Source organism: Oratosquilla oratoria, chromosome 38 (genome assembly GCF_046742065.1).
Source record: "Oratosquilla oratoria isolate Oo_2021 chromosome 38, ASM4674206v1, whole genome shotgun sequence".
NCBI classification, from domain to species: Eukaryota; Metazoa; Arthropoda; class Malacostraca; order Stomatopoda; family Squillidae; genus Oratosquilla; species Oratosquilla oratoria.
Genome location: NC_134814.1, coordinates 24,876,747 through 24,895,039, shown reverse-complemented (window position 1 = coordinate 24,895,039; position 18,293 = coordinate 24,876,747). Strand labels below are relative to the sequence as shown.

The 18,293-nt window shown below is 40.7% G+C and overlaps 1 protein-coding gene across 3 annotated transcripts in view; it reads left to right on the top strand.

Moving 5' to 3' along the window:
* The window catches only part of LOC143020018 (uncharacterized), a 168,728-nt gene that overhangs the window by 110,138 nt on the left and 40,297 nt on the right, over positions 1-18,293 (top strand). For 2 of the 3 annotated variants that reach the window (XM_076176125.1, XM_076176124.1), the window contains exons 21-26: positions 1,032-1,250; positions 2,303-2,441; positions 6,332-6,425; positions 12,302-12,842; positions 13,099-13,170; positions 13,312-17,356. In XM_076176125.1, the coding sequence (XP_076032240.1) occupies positions 1,032-1,250; positions 2,303-2,441; positions 6,332-6,425; positions 12,302-12,842; positions 13,099-13,170; positions 13,312-17,356 (5,110 nt within the window). The remainder of the gene's footprint in view (positions 1-1,031; positions 1,251-2,302; positions 2,442-6,331; positions 6,426-12,301; positions 12,843-13,098; positions 13,171-13,311; positions 17,357-18,293) is intronic. The other variant, XM_076176126.1, reaches the window with a different exon arrangement.

Sequence of the window (18,293 nt, the reverse complement as noted above, 5' to 3'; positions counted from 1 at the left end):
CTTTTTCTTTTAGGAATGACTGCTGTGGGGCTACAAGGAGAAGGATGCCTAGTCCCAATCCCTGTCCCTTTCTTCTCGCCTCTTACAATCCAAGTGGAATTACTTGGTGGCAGTATTCTTTTGGTACTGGGTGTCCATAGTGTTGCTGCATACTCGAGTTTTGGTCTTATTAGTTTTTTTTTTTTTTTTTTTTTTTTTTTTTTTTTTTTCTCTCATCCAAATTGGCAAATGCCACTTTTATTGACCTCAATAAATTACAGGTTTCTCTGACTATTTCATTAATATGCTTATATGGTGTCATGTCTTTGCTGATCATCACTCCATGGTCTTTTTCTGAGTTTACTTTTTTTACCTCTTCACCAATTTTATAATTTCTCGATATTCTGTTTTTGCTTTTTCCAAATTCCATTATACCACATTTCTTGATATTGAATTTCACTTCCCACTTTTGAGTCCATTTCCAGATCTTGTCCAAGTCTTGTTGTAATGAGTTGCAATCCTCCTCCGTTTTTACTTTCTTTAGTATTTTTGTGTCAGCAAAGAAATTCAAATAACACTACTCCTTCGTTCATGTCATTTATATATATAGGAAACATGATCGGGGCCAGTACTGATTCCTGCGGGACACCACTTATCATTTCTTCCCAATTTGAGAATTTCTCTCTAATTACTACTATCATTTTTCTCCCAATCAGGAAGTTTTTTATCCATTCCAATAATTTTCCTCTGATGCCACCTATTGATTCTATCTTCCTAATTAGTTTATTGTGTGGTACCGTATCAAATGCCTTTTGTAGGTCCAGAAAGGCACAGTCTGCCCAACCATCTCTCTCTTGTATTATGTGACAATAAGCTTGTCAATAATGAACTACAGGGCTGAAGAAGGATAAGGGAGGGTACTTCTAGCCCCTGTTAATTAATTTCTTGAATTTTTTTTTTTTTTTTTTTTTTTTTTTTTCTCTCTCTCTCTCTTTGAGGGTACTTCTAGTCCCTGTTAATTAATTTCTTGACTATTTTTTTTTTCTTCATAGGGATGTATCCCACATCATCTTCCCGAAGCATCTGGAGTTTTCAGCTTCTGATAGTCTCCAGCAGACAGAAGCACCAGTGACACCATCTGCAAAAAGAAGAAAAACCAATGATTCTCTGTTGGGTCATGACACCTTCAAATTGATTGAGTCTTTGCATGAGAAATGCCACCGTATGTCAACACTTTACATGGAAGACTCTTATCAAGACTACAACAGAAGGTGAGTTGAAAGTTGATAAGGTACTATTGATGGCATATGAATACGTTATATGCTTTGTGACTGGCAGACAGTATATTTCAACCTTTTAGTAGGAAGCTATTAAAATTGTATGAATAAATTATTTGCTGAGACAGAGGAGATTTTATGAAGGTTGGTGAGCGAATTTGATTAGGTTTGTTGTAGAAGAAAACAGAAAGTTAATGTTTCAGAGAGTAAGGTGATATACCTAACCCTCAACATTCAGTTTTTATTTTTGCAAATTCAATATTGTATTAAAGCATATACAAGTGAGTGGTAGGGTGGTGAGATAAACACTAAGAATCATTGGAGTTTTAATCACTGACATTTCACTCTTAACAGAACTCTTCAGAGGTACACTGAAGAAGTTCTGTTAAGAGTGAAATGTCAGTGATTAAAACTCCAATGATTCTTGGTGTTTATCTCACCACCCTACCACTCATTTTGTCATCCATCCTTCAACACATACAACAATCTACCACCTTGACCATACAATACATCCACACAGAAACACATTCACACCCAGATCTTAAAGTCACCATTACACACAATCCTCGACCCCCCTACATTATCAATACAGAAAAATCCTTTGCAAGAGAAGCAAGAACCACACTATTATGCTTGCATGCAAGACACCATCCAATCCTAAGACAGTACCAACACAGAATAGACCTGACTTTAGAATCAGGCTGCCCTAGACGTAATCATTGTAATCATTATATGAAGGACATTTGAATATTTTTAACCTACACTGCTCCATACTGTACTGAGACAACAAAGTATTTCTTCCCAGTTACCTGGGAGTCATGGGTTTCTTACATAAAAAGAAAGAGAGAGAGAGAGAGAGAAATCTGGGCAATGGATTGATTCATTGATCTTTCATGCAGAAACCTGTTGTTAGTCCTTTGGGAGTTTCTTCTGGGTAATCCATTGTGTTTAGTTTTGCTGTTTAAGGGCAGTAATTTGAAAAGTTTATACATATTACTCTGTTGACAAGTAGCATGATACCACTGATTTATTTATTTTCATTGCAGTCGATGCCACAATGTTTCTGCTGAAGTTTTGTCATTGCTCCAAACACCTCCAGTACATAAGAAAATTTCATCATCACATGCAGGACAGGCTGCAGATTCCTCAATGGCTGATATCACCACACCTCAGTCCATTCTAAAGGTAGATGACTGTTGGAGATCATTTAATTATTTATGCACTGTTGGTCTTACAAAATGTGTCAGAGATAACTATCTTTGTGCCTGTCTTCAAGCCTGTCAGTACCCTTGCCTGGTCTGTGTCTAAAGGTACAGCACTGATATGCTCAGTTGATATTTGGGTCTCCAGACCAGGCCCAAGATTTCTTTCCATTAACTTAAGTTGTTTCCTTCCTCTTTTCACATAAGAATAGCTGACAACCAGCAACTGCCTCCCTCCTCCCAACCTAGTCACATAGGAATAGTCCCATACAAATCTACCTATATACCAAGGGCTTTTACCCCCTTGTAAGGGAGGTAGCTAAATCAGAAGGCATGTACCCATTCCCACCTACTTTCATCCATCCCCCTTTCCTCCCTCTCATCTTGGCTCCTTATGGACGACAGGTCATCCCCATCTCCCTCCCACTGCCTTGGATCAGAAGCAATGCAGCAAGACACAGTACATCCACAGCAAGGCCACTTCACTTAATTGGTGACCCCTCCTCTCTGTCCCCTCATGAAGATAAAGAGAAAACGGGGAGAAAACCCCCTCTGGCTGTGTCAAAATATCATTCACAGATGACCACTCTCTACTCGCACCCTCCCCTGCCCCCTCTTCCTTGTATCACAGTATCATCTATACACAGACATTCTCCACTCACACCAGTCTCCTGCCTCTCCTGTCCTCACTCAACAGACATTCCCCTTTTTCTCAGTGCCCCATTTCACCCCATCCACCTCATCCTCAGTTGTCCCTTCAAGTTCACTCCGACCACTTTTGCCTTCCACACCTATTTTACTATTCTTCATTCATTCTTTCTACGTGTCCAAACGATTCCAATGCTCTTTCATCAGCCCTATCTGCCATCTCCTTTTCCTCCCCTACTATCCTCCTTGCCTTATTTCTCACTCTATCCAACCTTGTAACCCCTACCATAGTTTTCAGGTACAGATAATGGTCAAAAGTTTCTTACCAGAGAGTGTAAGAGAGCTCAAGAACTATTGCAAATTACTGCAACTCTGGTTTTCCAGTTAGTGAAACTTGTCTAGAAGTACTTTTCTCTCTCTCTCTCCCAATCCCCCCCCCCCAGGAGCAAGGACTGTTAGCTGGTTGGGATCCCAAAGCATTAGACTCTCAGCACTTTACCCATGCTATAATGGACCAGTGATGCCTGTTTTCAAAACCCATTAAGGGGGTCGTCGCGCTCGAAAACGAACTTCGTAAATTATGATCGGAAGTTCGCGAATTGTTAATATGTTATATATACATATACTGAGATGTTCACCACCAATTTTCATATCATTTGGTTGAAAAACAATGAAGTTATTAGTAAAAAACAGTTTTTGACCAATTACAAAAGTTCTATCTCCTCACTTATCCATTGACTGAGCATGCTGAAATAAATTCCACAAATGCTCCATAGCAATACCTAAAAAATCATTGTGGCGTTTTTGGAATTTCCTCTTAGTTTAGGAGAAAGAATTTTTTTTTTTGAAACGTGTCATATTTTTTTTCAAAATGCAATATATCAACTTCTATCACGAAAAAAAAAAAATCCCCACAATAAAAAGTTTGCAAATTTATTCAGCTTTCAAATGATCCAAACCCCATTAAAATCGCCCGAGTAGTTACGGAGGAGATAGAAAAAATGTAGAGAAAAGGGTAGTTTTGAGATATTGAGCTTTGAAGTTCAAAATACATTTCCTTGCATTTTTTTGTATTTTTCATTTCGATTTTTTTCTCTGCGCCAATCTTCATGAATTCTATGTCATTCACATGTTATTATAAAGTGTAGCTGGTACCTGATCCCCCGTTTTACGAGGTATCAGGAGGTCAGAAGGCGAGGGTTTCAGGAAGTGACGTCTCTCATTGTCTCCAGGTTTGCTTAATAAAACCCCCCGGCTTGAAATCGGAGCTGAAAGATAGTTAGATAGAGATAGATAGACTTTATTTGGCAATGAATCAACGTTTTTGTCTTGTTCAAGTGCTTTTGTAATGATGGAATTGACTCTAACCAAGTGAGAAAGAAGATTATGTGTCCTTCCAAAGTCATGATCAATGACAGTCGCTCTTGTGATGAAAAAAAAGCACACGGAGCGTCATTTGTAGTCTCGTGACGTATGAAACGTATGCTCGATGGTTGCGGTGGCGTCATGTGAGAAACGAGGATAAGGGGGGCGGAGGAAGGGTTAACACATGTCCCGCTTCGCGCGTCGCGGGCTGGCGCAGCAGCAGCACTGTTCAAGGTCACTGCTATGAGTCGTCACCAGTATCTCAATGATTTTATTCAGTTTCTTAGCTTTCATGAAACACACACGCTTCTTCTTCGAATGTTTAGGCATTCTTGAAATGATTATAGCTTCAAATAAAAGTAAATAAAAGTTCTATATATCTATCTATCTCCAAGGAACGAGAATTCGATTTCTCTCCACAATGATTCGCTCAACTTACGTACCGAGTGAACAGATCGCAGACTAGGATGTGTTTCCAAGTAGTCTATATTAGTAAATAACAAAATACAACGCATTTGTGCCATTTTTATTGCGATGAAATAACTTAATCGAACATTTGTGCAGCGAAAGTGTACTAGAAAGTGGGGGTGGGGGGCAGAAAAATAGCCATAACTCCTTTATTTTTTGGTATTTCGCTGAAATATTTCAGGACTGGCTTGCCAAAGGCCACTAGATGACAGGGAATTTTTTTTCGAATATTTCGATTTTTTTTCGGACATTTATCGCGACGACCCCCTTAACCTCCTCTATTTACGCATGAGGAAACAAGGAGGGAGAGTTGCCATGTAAATGAAACAACTGGTCCTGCTATGGATGTGCTTTGTCATGCTGCATTGGTTATGGCTTGAGTAGGGTGTGGGAGACAGGGATGACCCTTCAACATGAGCTGTATTTCTTACATCTTTTCTCATGTGGAGTGTTAACAGGTAGTGACTTCTCTTGTACTTTCATCCTGTGAGATAGAAACAATCCCACATCAATACAACACAGACAACAGTCCAAGCTTTTTTCCTAGGGAGATTTGCAGAAGGGCTTGAGGTCTGTTGTCAGCCTTTGTAGGACTGAGTTTTCATACATACATACATACATGTACCAAAGGTTTTTTCCCCCTACAAGGGAGGGAGCCAAAGTCAAAAGTATAAATCCACTCCCACCCATTTCATCCTCACATACTCCACTCCCATTCACCCCCCCCCCTCCCTCTTTTCTTGGCTTCTCCTGGATAACTGGGCTCTCAACTCAGTGAAATTTTAGGCAACAGTTGTTACTCAGCTTTCACCCTCCCTAGACATCAAAACAAAAAATCTTCTTTGAGTTATTTATGTGCCAGACCATTGACCATAGCTGGTTACCTGGGAGGTGTGGGTCTATTGGAAGAGGGATCAGTGACAACAGATTCTTTCAACATACATATACCAATGGCTTTTTCCCCCTTACAAGAGAGGTAGCCAAAGTCAAAGGCATAAATCCAGTCCCACCCATTTCATCCCCACATGCTCCGCTCCCATTCACCACCCCTCCTTCCCTTTTTCCTAGGTTCTTCCTGGATGATGGGTCATCCCTGCATCTCGCCCACTGCCTTGAGTCATAAGCAATGTAGCAAGACACAACACATCCACAGCAAGGCCGCTTCATTTAATCAGCGATCCCTCCCTCTCCATCTCTTTATGTACAATAAATATGTATGTACATACATACATACACCAAGGCTTTTTCCCCCTTACAAGGGAGGTAGCCAAAAAGAAAAAGGCATAAAATCATTCCCACCCATTCCATCCCTGAATACACTCCACACACCTCCACCCTCCCTCTTATCTTAGCATCTCCTGGATGTATGCACAATAAATTATATTATTGCAGGTACGAAAAATGCTTCAGAGGTCCCGCAGCCCATCTGTAGCGAGTGAATCCTCCACTACAAGCTTCCCTTCACTAAGAAAGCCGACTAATATTAGTAAGTTTCCTACTTTAAGTACATTCATGAGGGTGCTTGCAGGACAAGTAGGGTAAAGTGTTGCTTCGTGCGACAGAGGTCATGGTTACAGCAGTTCGAACGCTGCCACCAGCGAGCTGGACCGAGGACATGGGTCATTAAATTCCTCTGTAAAGGAGCACTGTCCTAGCTTCCTGATAGGGGAAAGTTGTAAAGTTCAACCAAAACATTATCATCATGTATAATTATCTCAGAAGATATTTCTGTAGAACCTTTGGTTGGCAAAATTATTGTGTTTTATGAAATGCCACTGACTATACAGAAGGACAAAGGCCTGTGGAAGGCCCACAGGAAGAGGAAATTGCCACAATCCTGCCATCTTCACCCAGAAGTATGGGGCACCTGTTCTCCAGAACAGGCCCAGAAACCTTAAATCTTTCTTATGACCAATTATCACATTTTTAGTTACCAATTTATATATATATATATATATATATATATATATATATATATGTGTGTGTGTGTGTGTGTGTATATATATATATATATATATATATATATATATATATATATATATGGGTAAAAGTAAGGTGATGAGATGTACAAGGAGAGAGAGTGACAGCAGGCTGGAGGTGAGCATTAACCACTTCACTACGGGACTTAAATCTCGCGGGCAGCAGCCAATGCCAGCCGTACGACGTGTCGTAATAATACTCGCATCATAAAATATAGTCACCGCTTATATCGATCGTTCTCTCTTTCACCCGTAAATTTTGAAAACCACAGAGAATGAGATTAAGAGCAGATTAGGGAGAATGTAAAAACACATGGGTGACTACAATAAATATAATCAAGACGCCGATATGGCAGCGTCGCAAATCCACTTGCTCCTCATGACGCCTACGTGTGTGGCACCATATGGTAGGGGTTAAGGGTGAAAGACTGGAGGAAGTGGATAGTTTTAGATATTTGGGTGCGAATGTGGCAGGAAAGGGAGAGCGGGGGTGGAGGTAGAATGTAGATTGAGAGAAGCAAGTAAATGCCTTGGTGGATTGAAAAGTGTAATGAGAAATAGACATCTGGGAATGGATGCTAAGAGGAGGTTATATGAAGGAGTGATTGTACCAACAGCATTGTACGAGGCAGAAACATGGAACATGAGAGAGGAAGATAGAAGGAGTTTGAATGTGTTTGAGATGAAATGTCTGAGAAGTATGGTAGGGGTTACTAGGCTGGATAGAGTAAGAAATGAGGAGGTGAGAAGGAGAACAGGGGTGGAAAGGGAACTGGGAGATAGGGTTGATGAAAGGATATTAGGATGGTTTGGACACATGGAAAGAATGAGTGAAGAAAGATTAGTAAAAGAAGTATGGAAGGCAGAGGTGGAAGGAGTGAATATGAGGGGGCGTCCTAGGATGAGATGGATGGATGGGGTGAAAGGGGCATTACAAAAGAGAGGAATGTCTGTGGAGGAAAGACAGGAGAGGACAGAAGATAAGAGTGAATGGAGAGGGGTTGTGTATAGATGATGCTATGATGCATGAGAGGGAGTGGGTGGGGGATGGGGGGTGAGGAAGTATGTATGAAAAAAAAAAAAAATTGACGCAGCCCAAAGGGATTTCTTCCCTTCTCCTTTTCTGCATGAGGGGACGGAGAGGGGGGGGGTCGCCGAATTTATGAAGCGGCCTTGCTGTGGATGTGCTGTGTCTTGCAACACTGCTTCTGACCCAGGGCAGTGGACAGGATGCAGGGATGACCCGTCATCCAGGAGGTGCCAAGATAAGAGGGAGGGAGTAGGGTGGAGGGGAGTGGAATATATAGGAAATGGAATGGGTGGGAGTGGTTTCTATGCCTTTTTCTTTGTGGCTACCCCCCATGTAGGGGGAAAAAGCCTTTGGTATATGTATGTATGTATATATACATACATACATACATATACCAAGGCTTTTTCCCCCTTACAAGGGAGGTGCCAAAAAGAAAATGGCATAAACTCATTCCCACCCATTCCATCCCTGGATACACTCCACTCCCCTCCACCCTCCCTCTTATCTTAGCACCTCCTGGATGACGGGTCATCCTTGCACCTTATCCACTGCTCTGGGTCTCTCCCTCTCCCCTTCCCACATCTCCTCTTTCTCTCTCTTCTTTCTTTCCTCTCCTCTCTTTACTCTCTCTTCTCCCTCTCTCTCCTTGTCTGGTTACTTCCCATGTGATTCAGTTTATGTCGCAAACTCACCCTGTCAGGAGGCTAGGACAGTGCTCTTTACATAGGAGTTAATTGCAAGGAATTGAATGACACATGCGCTGGCATCAGGGATCAAACTGCCATCATTTTAACCATTGCCTTCTTGGCCAGTGAGCATCCACATAGATATAGTTTCTCCTTTTTCTTCTCACTCCCTACTGAGTGATTAAGAGTCAAACCAGTACAGTTTAAGTCCATTAATCCGAATTGCAGGGGACCAGAGGGCATTCGGATTATCAAAAAATTTGGATTATTGGGGGATTACCTTGGGAACACTAATAAACGTTGAGTAATACATATGTTTACACTCTAAAATGGTAAATAAAAAAAATGATTTTTTTTTTTATTTATTTTTACATACCTTCATCCATGGTGTATTATGGAGTACAATACAGTACAGTAGGTGTGAAACAGCAGGAGAAAAAAATCACCACATACCCGCTGTGACCACTGCCCAACCTACCAAGCACAAGCAATAACCAAACACAAATTACAGCACTAATTAACACTTTATCTCTGCTTATGTGTACAGCACTGATTAACACTTTATCTCTGCTTATACAGACGCTCCTCTACTTACGTTCATTTGTTTTACGTTTTTTCGATTTTACGTTTGAACTGACTGTAAAAAAAAAAACATTTGAGTGAATTTTTTAGTTTAGCGCGCTCTCCGTAGTTCAAACGATACTTACGCATGACACTGCGTCCATTGTTTACAGGGCACAAACGACAGACTGAACGTGCCTTGCCTCCTCCTCCTCCTCCTCCTCCTCCACCATCTCAATTTATGTTGCTTGAATTTAATTTATTTGAAATTAATGTTATTATTTTACAATGTTATGTGTACAGACGCTCCTCTACTTACGTTCATTCTTTTTACGTTTTTTCGATTTTACGTTTGAACTGACTGTAAAAAATGATAAATTTTTTTGGAGTGAATTTTTTATTTTAGCGCGCTCTCCGTATTTCATACGATACTTACGCATGACGCTGCGTCCATTGTTTACATGATACAAACGACAGACTGAACGTGCCTTGCCTCCTCCTCCTCCACCATCTCAATTTATGTTGCTTGAATTTAATTTATTTGAAATTAATGTTACAGTAAACTCGCGCTTATCTGAACACGTTTTAACCGAATAATCGCATTAGCCGAATACTTTCTCAATACGGTAGCCATCGCTTCAACCGAATGTATTTGGATCTCAACCGAACATTCAAACACCCCGCTGCCTCTTCCGCCACCCGCAAGCTTCACTAAGTGCTCACACGGTGGCAGCACACTCCATGTTTACACCTAATCGGCTGTTTATACTCTATAGAATATGTTTATGAACTATTATAAGCATTTCCATGTGTATGTTAAGTTTACATGCACGAATATTGCATACGACATTACCGCATAAAACTCTATGGGAATGAAACATACAAAGTTGGATTAACCGAACATTTCGGTTAATCGGACATTTCTAATCCCCCTTGGAGTTCGGATAAGTGGAAGTTTACTGTATTTTACAATGTTATGTGTATAATTAATGATTTAGGGGTGTTTTATAAGATACGGTAATAGAATTTACGGATGTATAGTACAGTAACAACTTACGTTCATTTTCAACTTGCGTTCGGCCGTTCGGAACGCAACTAAAACGTAAGTTGAGGAGCGTCTGTATAATTAATGATTTAGGGGTGTTTTATAAGATACGGTAATAGAATTTACGGATGTATAGTACAGTAACAACTTACGTTCATTTTCAACTTACGTTCGGCCGTTCGGAACCTAACTAAAACGTAAGTTGAGGAGCGTCTGTATATATTCACTCATTTTCACTCACTGTCTTGTTGCATAGGACTGTCTGGGTTCTCAAACACATCAGATTTTTCTGGTGTTTATTCTGCTGAGGTTGATGGCCTTGCATCACTAACAGTGGATTTACCTGTAGTCATGATTTTCAGCAGGTCACGAATATCTGCCTGTTTAACAGCCTGAGAACGTTTCTTGTGGAATTCATTCCTCATGATGTGAAGATTAATAGCTTCTGATGTATTGTAATGAAGACTTTGTTCAGCAAAATTCAGGAATTTATCCAAGTGAAACGCAGCTTCTTTCCATGTCACTTTCTCTGCCCCTTCATCTTCTCCATGTTCCTCTTCCTCTTTAGGCTGGACTGGGTTGATCACACTCTCCATAATTTCACTGTCACTCAGTGTTGCTTCACCTTGCAGCTCAGCATCCACTTCTAGCAGCTCCGTGACATCATCTTCAGTCATTTTCTTGGGGTCGTCAGCAGCAACATTTGACATGATGTCCATAATGTCACTAATGGCTGTTTTGCGCACATTGAAGCCCTCAAACTCCTCTGGTTGGTCATCATCCAAAAACATTACAGTGGGGTACAGCTTCCCCCATGCATTGCGCAATGTGTTCTGTTTCACGTCCTTCCAAGCCAAGGCAACATCAAAAATTGCATCTTTTATTGTGAAGGCAAGTTGGAAGTGTTTAACAGAGGCATCACATACATACATATACCAAGGCTTTTTCCCCCTTACAAGGGAGGTAGCCAAAAAGGAAAAGGCATAAAATCATTCCCACCCATTCCATCCCTGAATACACTCCACACCCCTCCACCCTCCCTCTTATCTTAGCACCTCCTGGATGACGGGTCATCCCTGCATCTTGTCCACTGCCCTGGGTCAGAAGCAGTGTCGCAAGACACAGCACATCCACAGCATCACAGGCATCACAGTTAGCCAATTTCCTGCAGAAAGTCTTCTTGTAGCCTTGTTTCAAATTCTGGCACACCCCTTGATCCATGGGTTGGATGAGACTTGTCACATTTGGTGGCAGGTAAGTGGCGAATATGTTACCACTGATGAGCTCGTCTGCTGGGGGATGGGCACTGCAGTTGTCCAGCAACAGAACTGCCTTGGAATCTTCTGAGATTTTTTTATTTAAAAAATTCCTTCACCTGTGGAACAAAATGAGAAAAAGAAAAAGTCCTTGAAAAGCTGAGACGACATCCACGCATTGCTCTGTGCCTCGTAAATCACTGACAGCTTTGTTCTCAAGTTCTTGAATTTGTATTTTCCAATGACCATCAGTTTGCACTGGCATGTACCTGCAGCATTTGCACAAAGGAGAAGAGTTATTCTCTTTTTATTCATTTTAAATCCTGCGCAGCAACAAAAATGGCCGGCCACTAAGCGGTGTGTGGAGCGCGTGGCACAATTTTCAAATAATTATGATATATCTGGGCTCTCAAAAATTTGGATTGTTGGGTTTTTTTGATTATTGGTGTTCGGATTAATGGACTTTAACTGTAATTGTGGCACAATTCCTGTGAGCTCAAATCTGCTGCAAGAGATAACTTTTTTCTTTCTTTCTTTCTTTCTTTCTTTCTTTCTTTCTTTTATTCTTTTTCCCCTCATTGATTCCACTGGCAGATTTAGACACCCAATTACTATGGTTCTGGCTGCAATCACCTTCCCAGAATTCCTTCCTTTGCTTTGGCTCCATAGGGGGGAAAATCCAGGAAGGGTCTTTCCCAAGCCTTTCACCCTGCTCAAAGTTTGATCCTTTTTACATGCTGGGAACACTGTAGCTGTATTCTCATCCCCCTGCCAATGATTATAAAGGGATAACTTTTAATTACAGGTGAAGAAAATGTGACAACTGAGGCAGCAATAACTCCAAAACAGCTTCGATTCCATCTGCCTGTCAAGGAAGTTAACATGAAAGAAGTGGATGTACCAGAACATGGAACAGAGGAGGAAGATGAGCAAGAGAATGTAGAGGAGGCTGTGGCAAAAGAAGAAGAAGAAGAAACTGTAGAGGATGTGATGGCAGAAGAAGAAGAGCAAGAGACTCTAGAGGATAAAATGGCAGAAGAAGAAGAGACTGTAGAGGATGTGATGGCAGAAGAAGAAGAGCAAGAGACTGTAGAGGATAAGATGGCAGAAGAAGAGCAAGAGACTGTAGAGGATGTGATGGCAGAAGAAGAGCAAGAGATTGTAGAGGATGTGATGGCAGAAGAAGAAAAGGAGGAGGAAGAGGTGCAGAAGGAAGAAATACTTGAGGTCAGTACAACAGATTCAGAACCTGATCCAGAGGTTCTAACAGATGATGAAAAAGACTGGACTAAGAAGAATCAAGAAGCCATTTTAAAGAGAATTTCAAGAAGTCCATCCCCAGAAGAGTAAGTTATTTGATGTTTGAAAGTTCCTGCATGTATTTGATGTATCATGTAGATTAGATATTCTTTGCACATTTTTTTGTGTTGTGCATGATACTGTATATAATTGCATCTGTGTCATTTAGTATGGTTGTCATTTTGCAAAGAAAAAGAAATTATCATTGTGTCATTTCAAGGGATTTGCTCTCTAATCAACATGAATGTAAACATTTTGTCTGCATTACATATGGTAAGCTTTTACCTTTCCCAAACATGGTAGCTTGACTTGTGAAGGTGTGGCTGTTCCTCGGAAGCCTCTTCCCGGGTATCTGGCTAAGATCCAGGCCCTAAGGTATGGTACATGATTGGCTGCCTCCTATAGTAGAGTAGTTTTATGTAGTAAGCTTTTGTACCCATTACTTAAGCTATAGCTGTAGTTTTATAAACTAGTGTTGTGTATACACAATTCTAATATAACTTCAACTACTTCTAGGGCTCGTTTGTTGGATGAAGATCATGCAGAAGCTGAAGTTGAAGAAACAGAGACAGAAGGTAGAGCAAAAGAGTTGGAACCAAGTGAGGAAGAAAAGATTGAGTTTGAATCAGATGGAGAGGTTTCAGAAAAATCTCTACCTTTAGAGGAGGAAATTCCAAGTAATGAAGTATCCTGCCTTGCCAGTGCCAACTCGTCTTATCAAGAAATGTACTACAGCTTCACTGAGGAGGAAACTCTTACTGTGACCAAAAAGCGAACAGATATTGTTGAGATATGTTTAGACAGTGATGATGAGAATGACAAAGAATACGTAGAGGAGGATGAAGATTTAAATGATAAAGGGCTTGCTGATCATGAAAATATTTGTGATGACAATGAGGAAGAAGTAGAAAAGGAGTTGGAAGTTCAAAAAGTAGAAGAAGAAAAGTCAGAAGCTGTAGAATCATCAATAAGTGAACAAGAGGAAAGTAATTTGGAGGAGAAACATGAAGAGGAGGATGTTGAAGGAGCTGAAACAATAATTCCATCAGAAGAGTTGATCAGTACTGTTGAATCTGAGCCATTAGAAGCATCAAATCACGATGCTGAAGAGAGGGTTATCAATGATGGTGTTGATACTGCTACTAGACAGGAAGACCTTGAGCATTCAGAACACTTTGATCCTCTTGTGTTTTCTGATGAAGAACTGGAGAATTGCCAGGAAGAAGCAGCAGAGACAGAGCATAAAGATGTTGAGGAATTGGATGCTGCTGAGCTGATAGGGAAGTCACTTGAGAAAGCAAATAACAATAACAAAAATGTAGTAATAGGGGTGGAAGGTTCAGAAAGTCATGGAGGTGAATCTGAACAGAAATTGAACCTGAATGAGACTGAACAGATGGAAGGTGTAGTTTTCTCAGACAATGAAGAAAGTAGTCAAGAAGAAAGTATGATTGTGCAGCAAGAAAGTAACAAAGAAATTGAAGACGTCCTGGTTACTGGTGCTATAGAAATGACAGAATCTGCAGAATTACTCAGTAGTCAAGATACTGCTACTGGACAAGAAGAATCTTTTGAGCCTCTTGTGTTTTCAGATGAAGAACCAGAGGGTTGCCAGGAAGAAGCAGTAGAGATAGAGCACGAAGATGTTGAGGATTTGGACGTTGCTCCTGAGAAAGCAAACAACAATGACAAAGAGGTGGCCATAGGTGTGGAAGGTTCAGAAAGTCATGGAGACGAACCTGAACAGAAATTGAACCTGAACGAGACTGAACAGTTTGAAGATTTAGTTTTCTCAGACAGTGAAGAAAGTAGTCAGGAAGAAAGTTTGATTGAAGACCAGAAGGAAGGAGAGTTGGTCTCGGTAAGTGAAGCAAACTTGACCCCAGACACCAAAGATGAGGAAGAAGGGAATGAGAAGGAAAGTGTGGAAAAGGAAGATGAGCCAGACAGTGTTAAACTTTCACATGAAGTAAAGGATGACTCTGAATACATGGAGCCTGTTGTGATCACTGGTGATGAAAGGGAAGATTTTAAAGATGAGCCAGTTGAGAAGTCTCTTCAGAGTCAGGGCCAAGACCTTAGTAATGAAAAGTCAGAAAATGTTTTTGTTGAAGATAACAGTGCAGTGGAAAAGAATGGCACATCTACAGTGATACATACTAGCCTTGAAGTTCAGGAAACAGAAATAACAGATGTTGCTAGTATCATAACAGAAACAGTCTCACATAAGGATGACAGTGCAGAAGAAGAAGAGAAAGACTTTGTTATGACAGATGTTAGTCCAGGTGAGACATTGGAAGGGAGGGACAATGTTAGCACTGTGTTGGAAAAGTGTAGTACTAAAGTAGAGGACATGGAAACTGAGGAAAGTGTTAGTCTCAAGGGGGATGAAATGAAAAGAATGGAAAATATATACAAAGAGGATAGTGTTGTACAGAGGGAAAATGCTACTTCTATCACTGAAAGAAGTCAGGAAGAAGATGAAATGGAAAGAAAAGAAGAAGAAGAACTTGAAGGTGAGCAAAGTGCCATTCTGTTATCAGAAAATAAAAATCTAGAAGAAAAGAATGAAATCCTGGGTAGTGGTGACATTGAACAAAATGTCAGTGGTAGAGATGATCAATCTTCAGAAATGAACGATAATTTGGAGCAGAAAACTGACATGCCAGATGAAGAAGCTATGGTTCTTACTTCAGGTTTAGGTGATGCTGAAGATGTACCTGTATCTGCAAGTGAAACACAACTCTTGACTACAGAAGAAGTAAAGGTTGTAGAAAGCATAGAGTCTGAAATAGCTGAAGGGAAATCAGCTGTAGATATATTGCCATCTAATGAAGCTACAGCTCAGGGACAATCCGTTACCCTTCAGGACAAGTGCACTACAGAAATGGAGAAAGCCGATATTGAACTTGTTAAAACAGAAGGTGAAAAAGAAGAGGGTCAGAAGGGATTTGATGTCAAGGTTGAGGCTATAGCCAGTGATCAATTTGAAGAGAAACCTGCTTCCTCTGAGAGGGGCTTAGGTAAGGTAGAGGAAGATGTAAGTGAACAGAAATTGCAGTCACCCATGGAGATTGATGAAGGTGATGAGATAGAGGCAACAAAGATCTCCAAAGAATCAGTTTCCTTCAGTAGAGAGTCATTGAAGGAAGGTACATCAGAAACTGTGATGAAAGAAGTTACTGTTTCATTAAAAAAAATGGATGACGTGGAGATGCAGCTGGAAATGAGCAAGGAAGAGATAGGTAGAGACAAAGGAGATGATACAACAAAGACCTCCAGAGATATGGAGTCTTTTAATGTTAAAAAAGATACTCCAGAAATTGTGATGAAAAGAGTCTCTGTTTCATTAAGAAAAATGGATAAAGATGTTGAGATGCAGCTTGAAGTGAGCAAGGAAGAGCTAGGTGAAGACAAAAGAAGCATTACACAAGCTGGGGTAATAGGCAAATATCAGACTGGTTCCCTTGAAGAGGACACAGTAGTTTCAGGGAAATTAAAGAAAGATTCAAAAGTAAGTAATGAGAAAAGGGGTGAAAGTCCAAATAAAAGAGAAAAAGCTAAATCAGAGAGCTCACCAGAAAAGAAAAAGCAAGCAAGTTCTTCAGCTATTATGGAAAGTCCAAATAAAAGAGAAAAAGCCAAATCAGAGAGCTCACCAGAAAAGAAAAAGCAAGCAAGTTCTTCAGCTATTATGGAAGTCATATCACCATCAAAACCAACAGGAAAGGAACCAAAGACTCCAGTTAAGAATCAGAGGAAGGCTACTGATGATGAAAGTGAGAAAATTACCGAATCTGGAAGAACCACAAGGAGTAGACGACGTAGTGTGTCAGAAGCCACAACCCCACAGACACCAAATATAGGTAGGAGTTCTAAGTCTACAGAGAACATAGGAACCCCAGTCACTCCACCTCGAAGGTCAAGGAGGCTGAGTGGCTTAGCTATACAGAATGAAGAGCAGGAAAGTGGTAGAAAAACTCCAAGAACTCCAAAGTCCCAGGTCAAAGTTTCAAGCACAAAGAAAACTTCAACACGTGATACACCTGGCAAATCACCAAGAAAGCCACCTCAGTTGGATACAAGTCTAACTATGCAGTTAGAACCAATCCAAGAGGCAGTAATAGAGAACACAGAAAAGACTGATACAGTTACACCAACACCAAAAGGAAGAGCTAGTAGACGGCGGCACAGTTCTGGTGGTGTTTCAGGTTCAGAACAGACCCCACAGAAAAGTGTGACACCAGGGCTAAGCACTCGTCGAAGGACACGACTAAGTACAGCTTCAGAGTTACTAGAAACTATTACTGAAGATGCTGTGTTTGATACTGAGGATGTGAAGAAAGATAACACAAAGGAAAAAAGTACTCCAGGTCCTGTACGATCACGTGGTAGACCTAAGAAAAGTGATATCTCTTCAGAAAGTAAAGAAACAAAAGATGAAGAGGCTTCAAAACTTATGTCAAGTAGAAGAAAATTAGTCCTTCCTACTTCAGATGATGCTACTGAGCTTCAAGTATTAACAGAAAGGAGCTCCAGTTTATCTTCAGGTATTTCAGAGGTAAGATAATGAACTTGGATTTGGGTGAATTATTTGAGGGTGTTACCTTCTTGTAATGGAAAATGTTCCAAGTTATTAGGACTTGGGTGAATTATTGGAGAGTGTTACCTTCTTATAATGGAAAATGTTCCAAGTTATTAGGACTTTGTCATGGGGAGTACCTGACAGAGGGAGGAACATATATGGTGGATTGACTAGTGAGGTTGTTTGATGTAGGCCTAAGGGAGGGGGGTGTACTGGAGGACAGGAGGAATGCTTATATAGTTCCAATTTACAAAAGGAAATGGGATCAATGTGGATGTAGTAGTTTTAGATGGATGAGTTTGTTGAGTGTAGCTGGAAACCCATATAGGAGAGTGTTAATTGAGAGGATCAATCTGTTGCCCTGATCTCTTGCAGAAGACCTGCAGTCTCCAGGAAACTGGCAACAGTCTCCAAGTGGGACCATAAATCACTTAGGGAATAGATACTGTATTGTATGGGGATTTATTAGTGTAATTGTGTATTATAGTTTGAGGTTGCATCTGCAGTAGGTTGGATTTCTGGCCAGGCCTCTTCTGTGTTAGTACTGCCCTAATGCAGGAGGGTGTCTTTAGTGCAGATGTGCCAGTATGGTTCCTCAGGTGTGGGAGGGCAAGAGATAGACATGAGTGAAGAATGTTTGTAAATGGATTAGAAGTTGATGCAGCCTGAAGGGGTTTCTTCTTGTCTGTAAATTCCTGAGTGGATGAGGGAGAGGGTCACCATGTAATAGTAGGGTTAAACCAGTTTCAAATGCCAGGCCATTCTATGGAAATGCTGTGTCTCCTTGCCTTGCTTGAGAACCAAGGATTGAGTGGGCAACAGAGATGATCCGTGATCTTGAAGGAGCCAAGATACATACATACATACATATACCAAGGCTTTTTCCCCCTTACTAGGGAGGTAGCCGATGGAT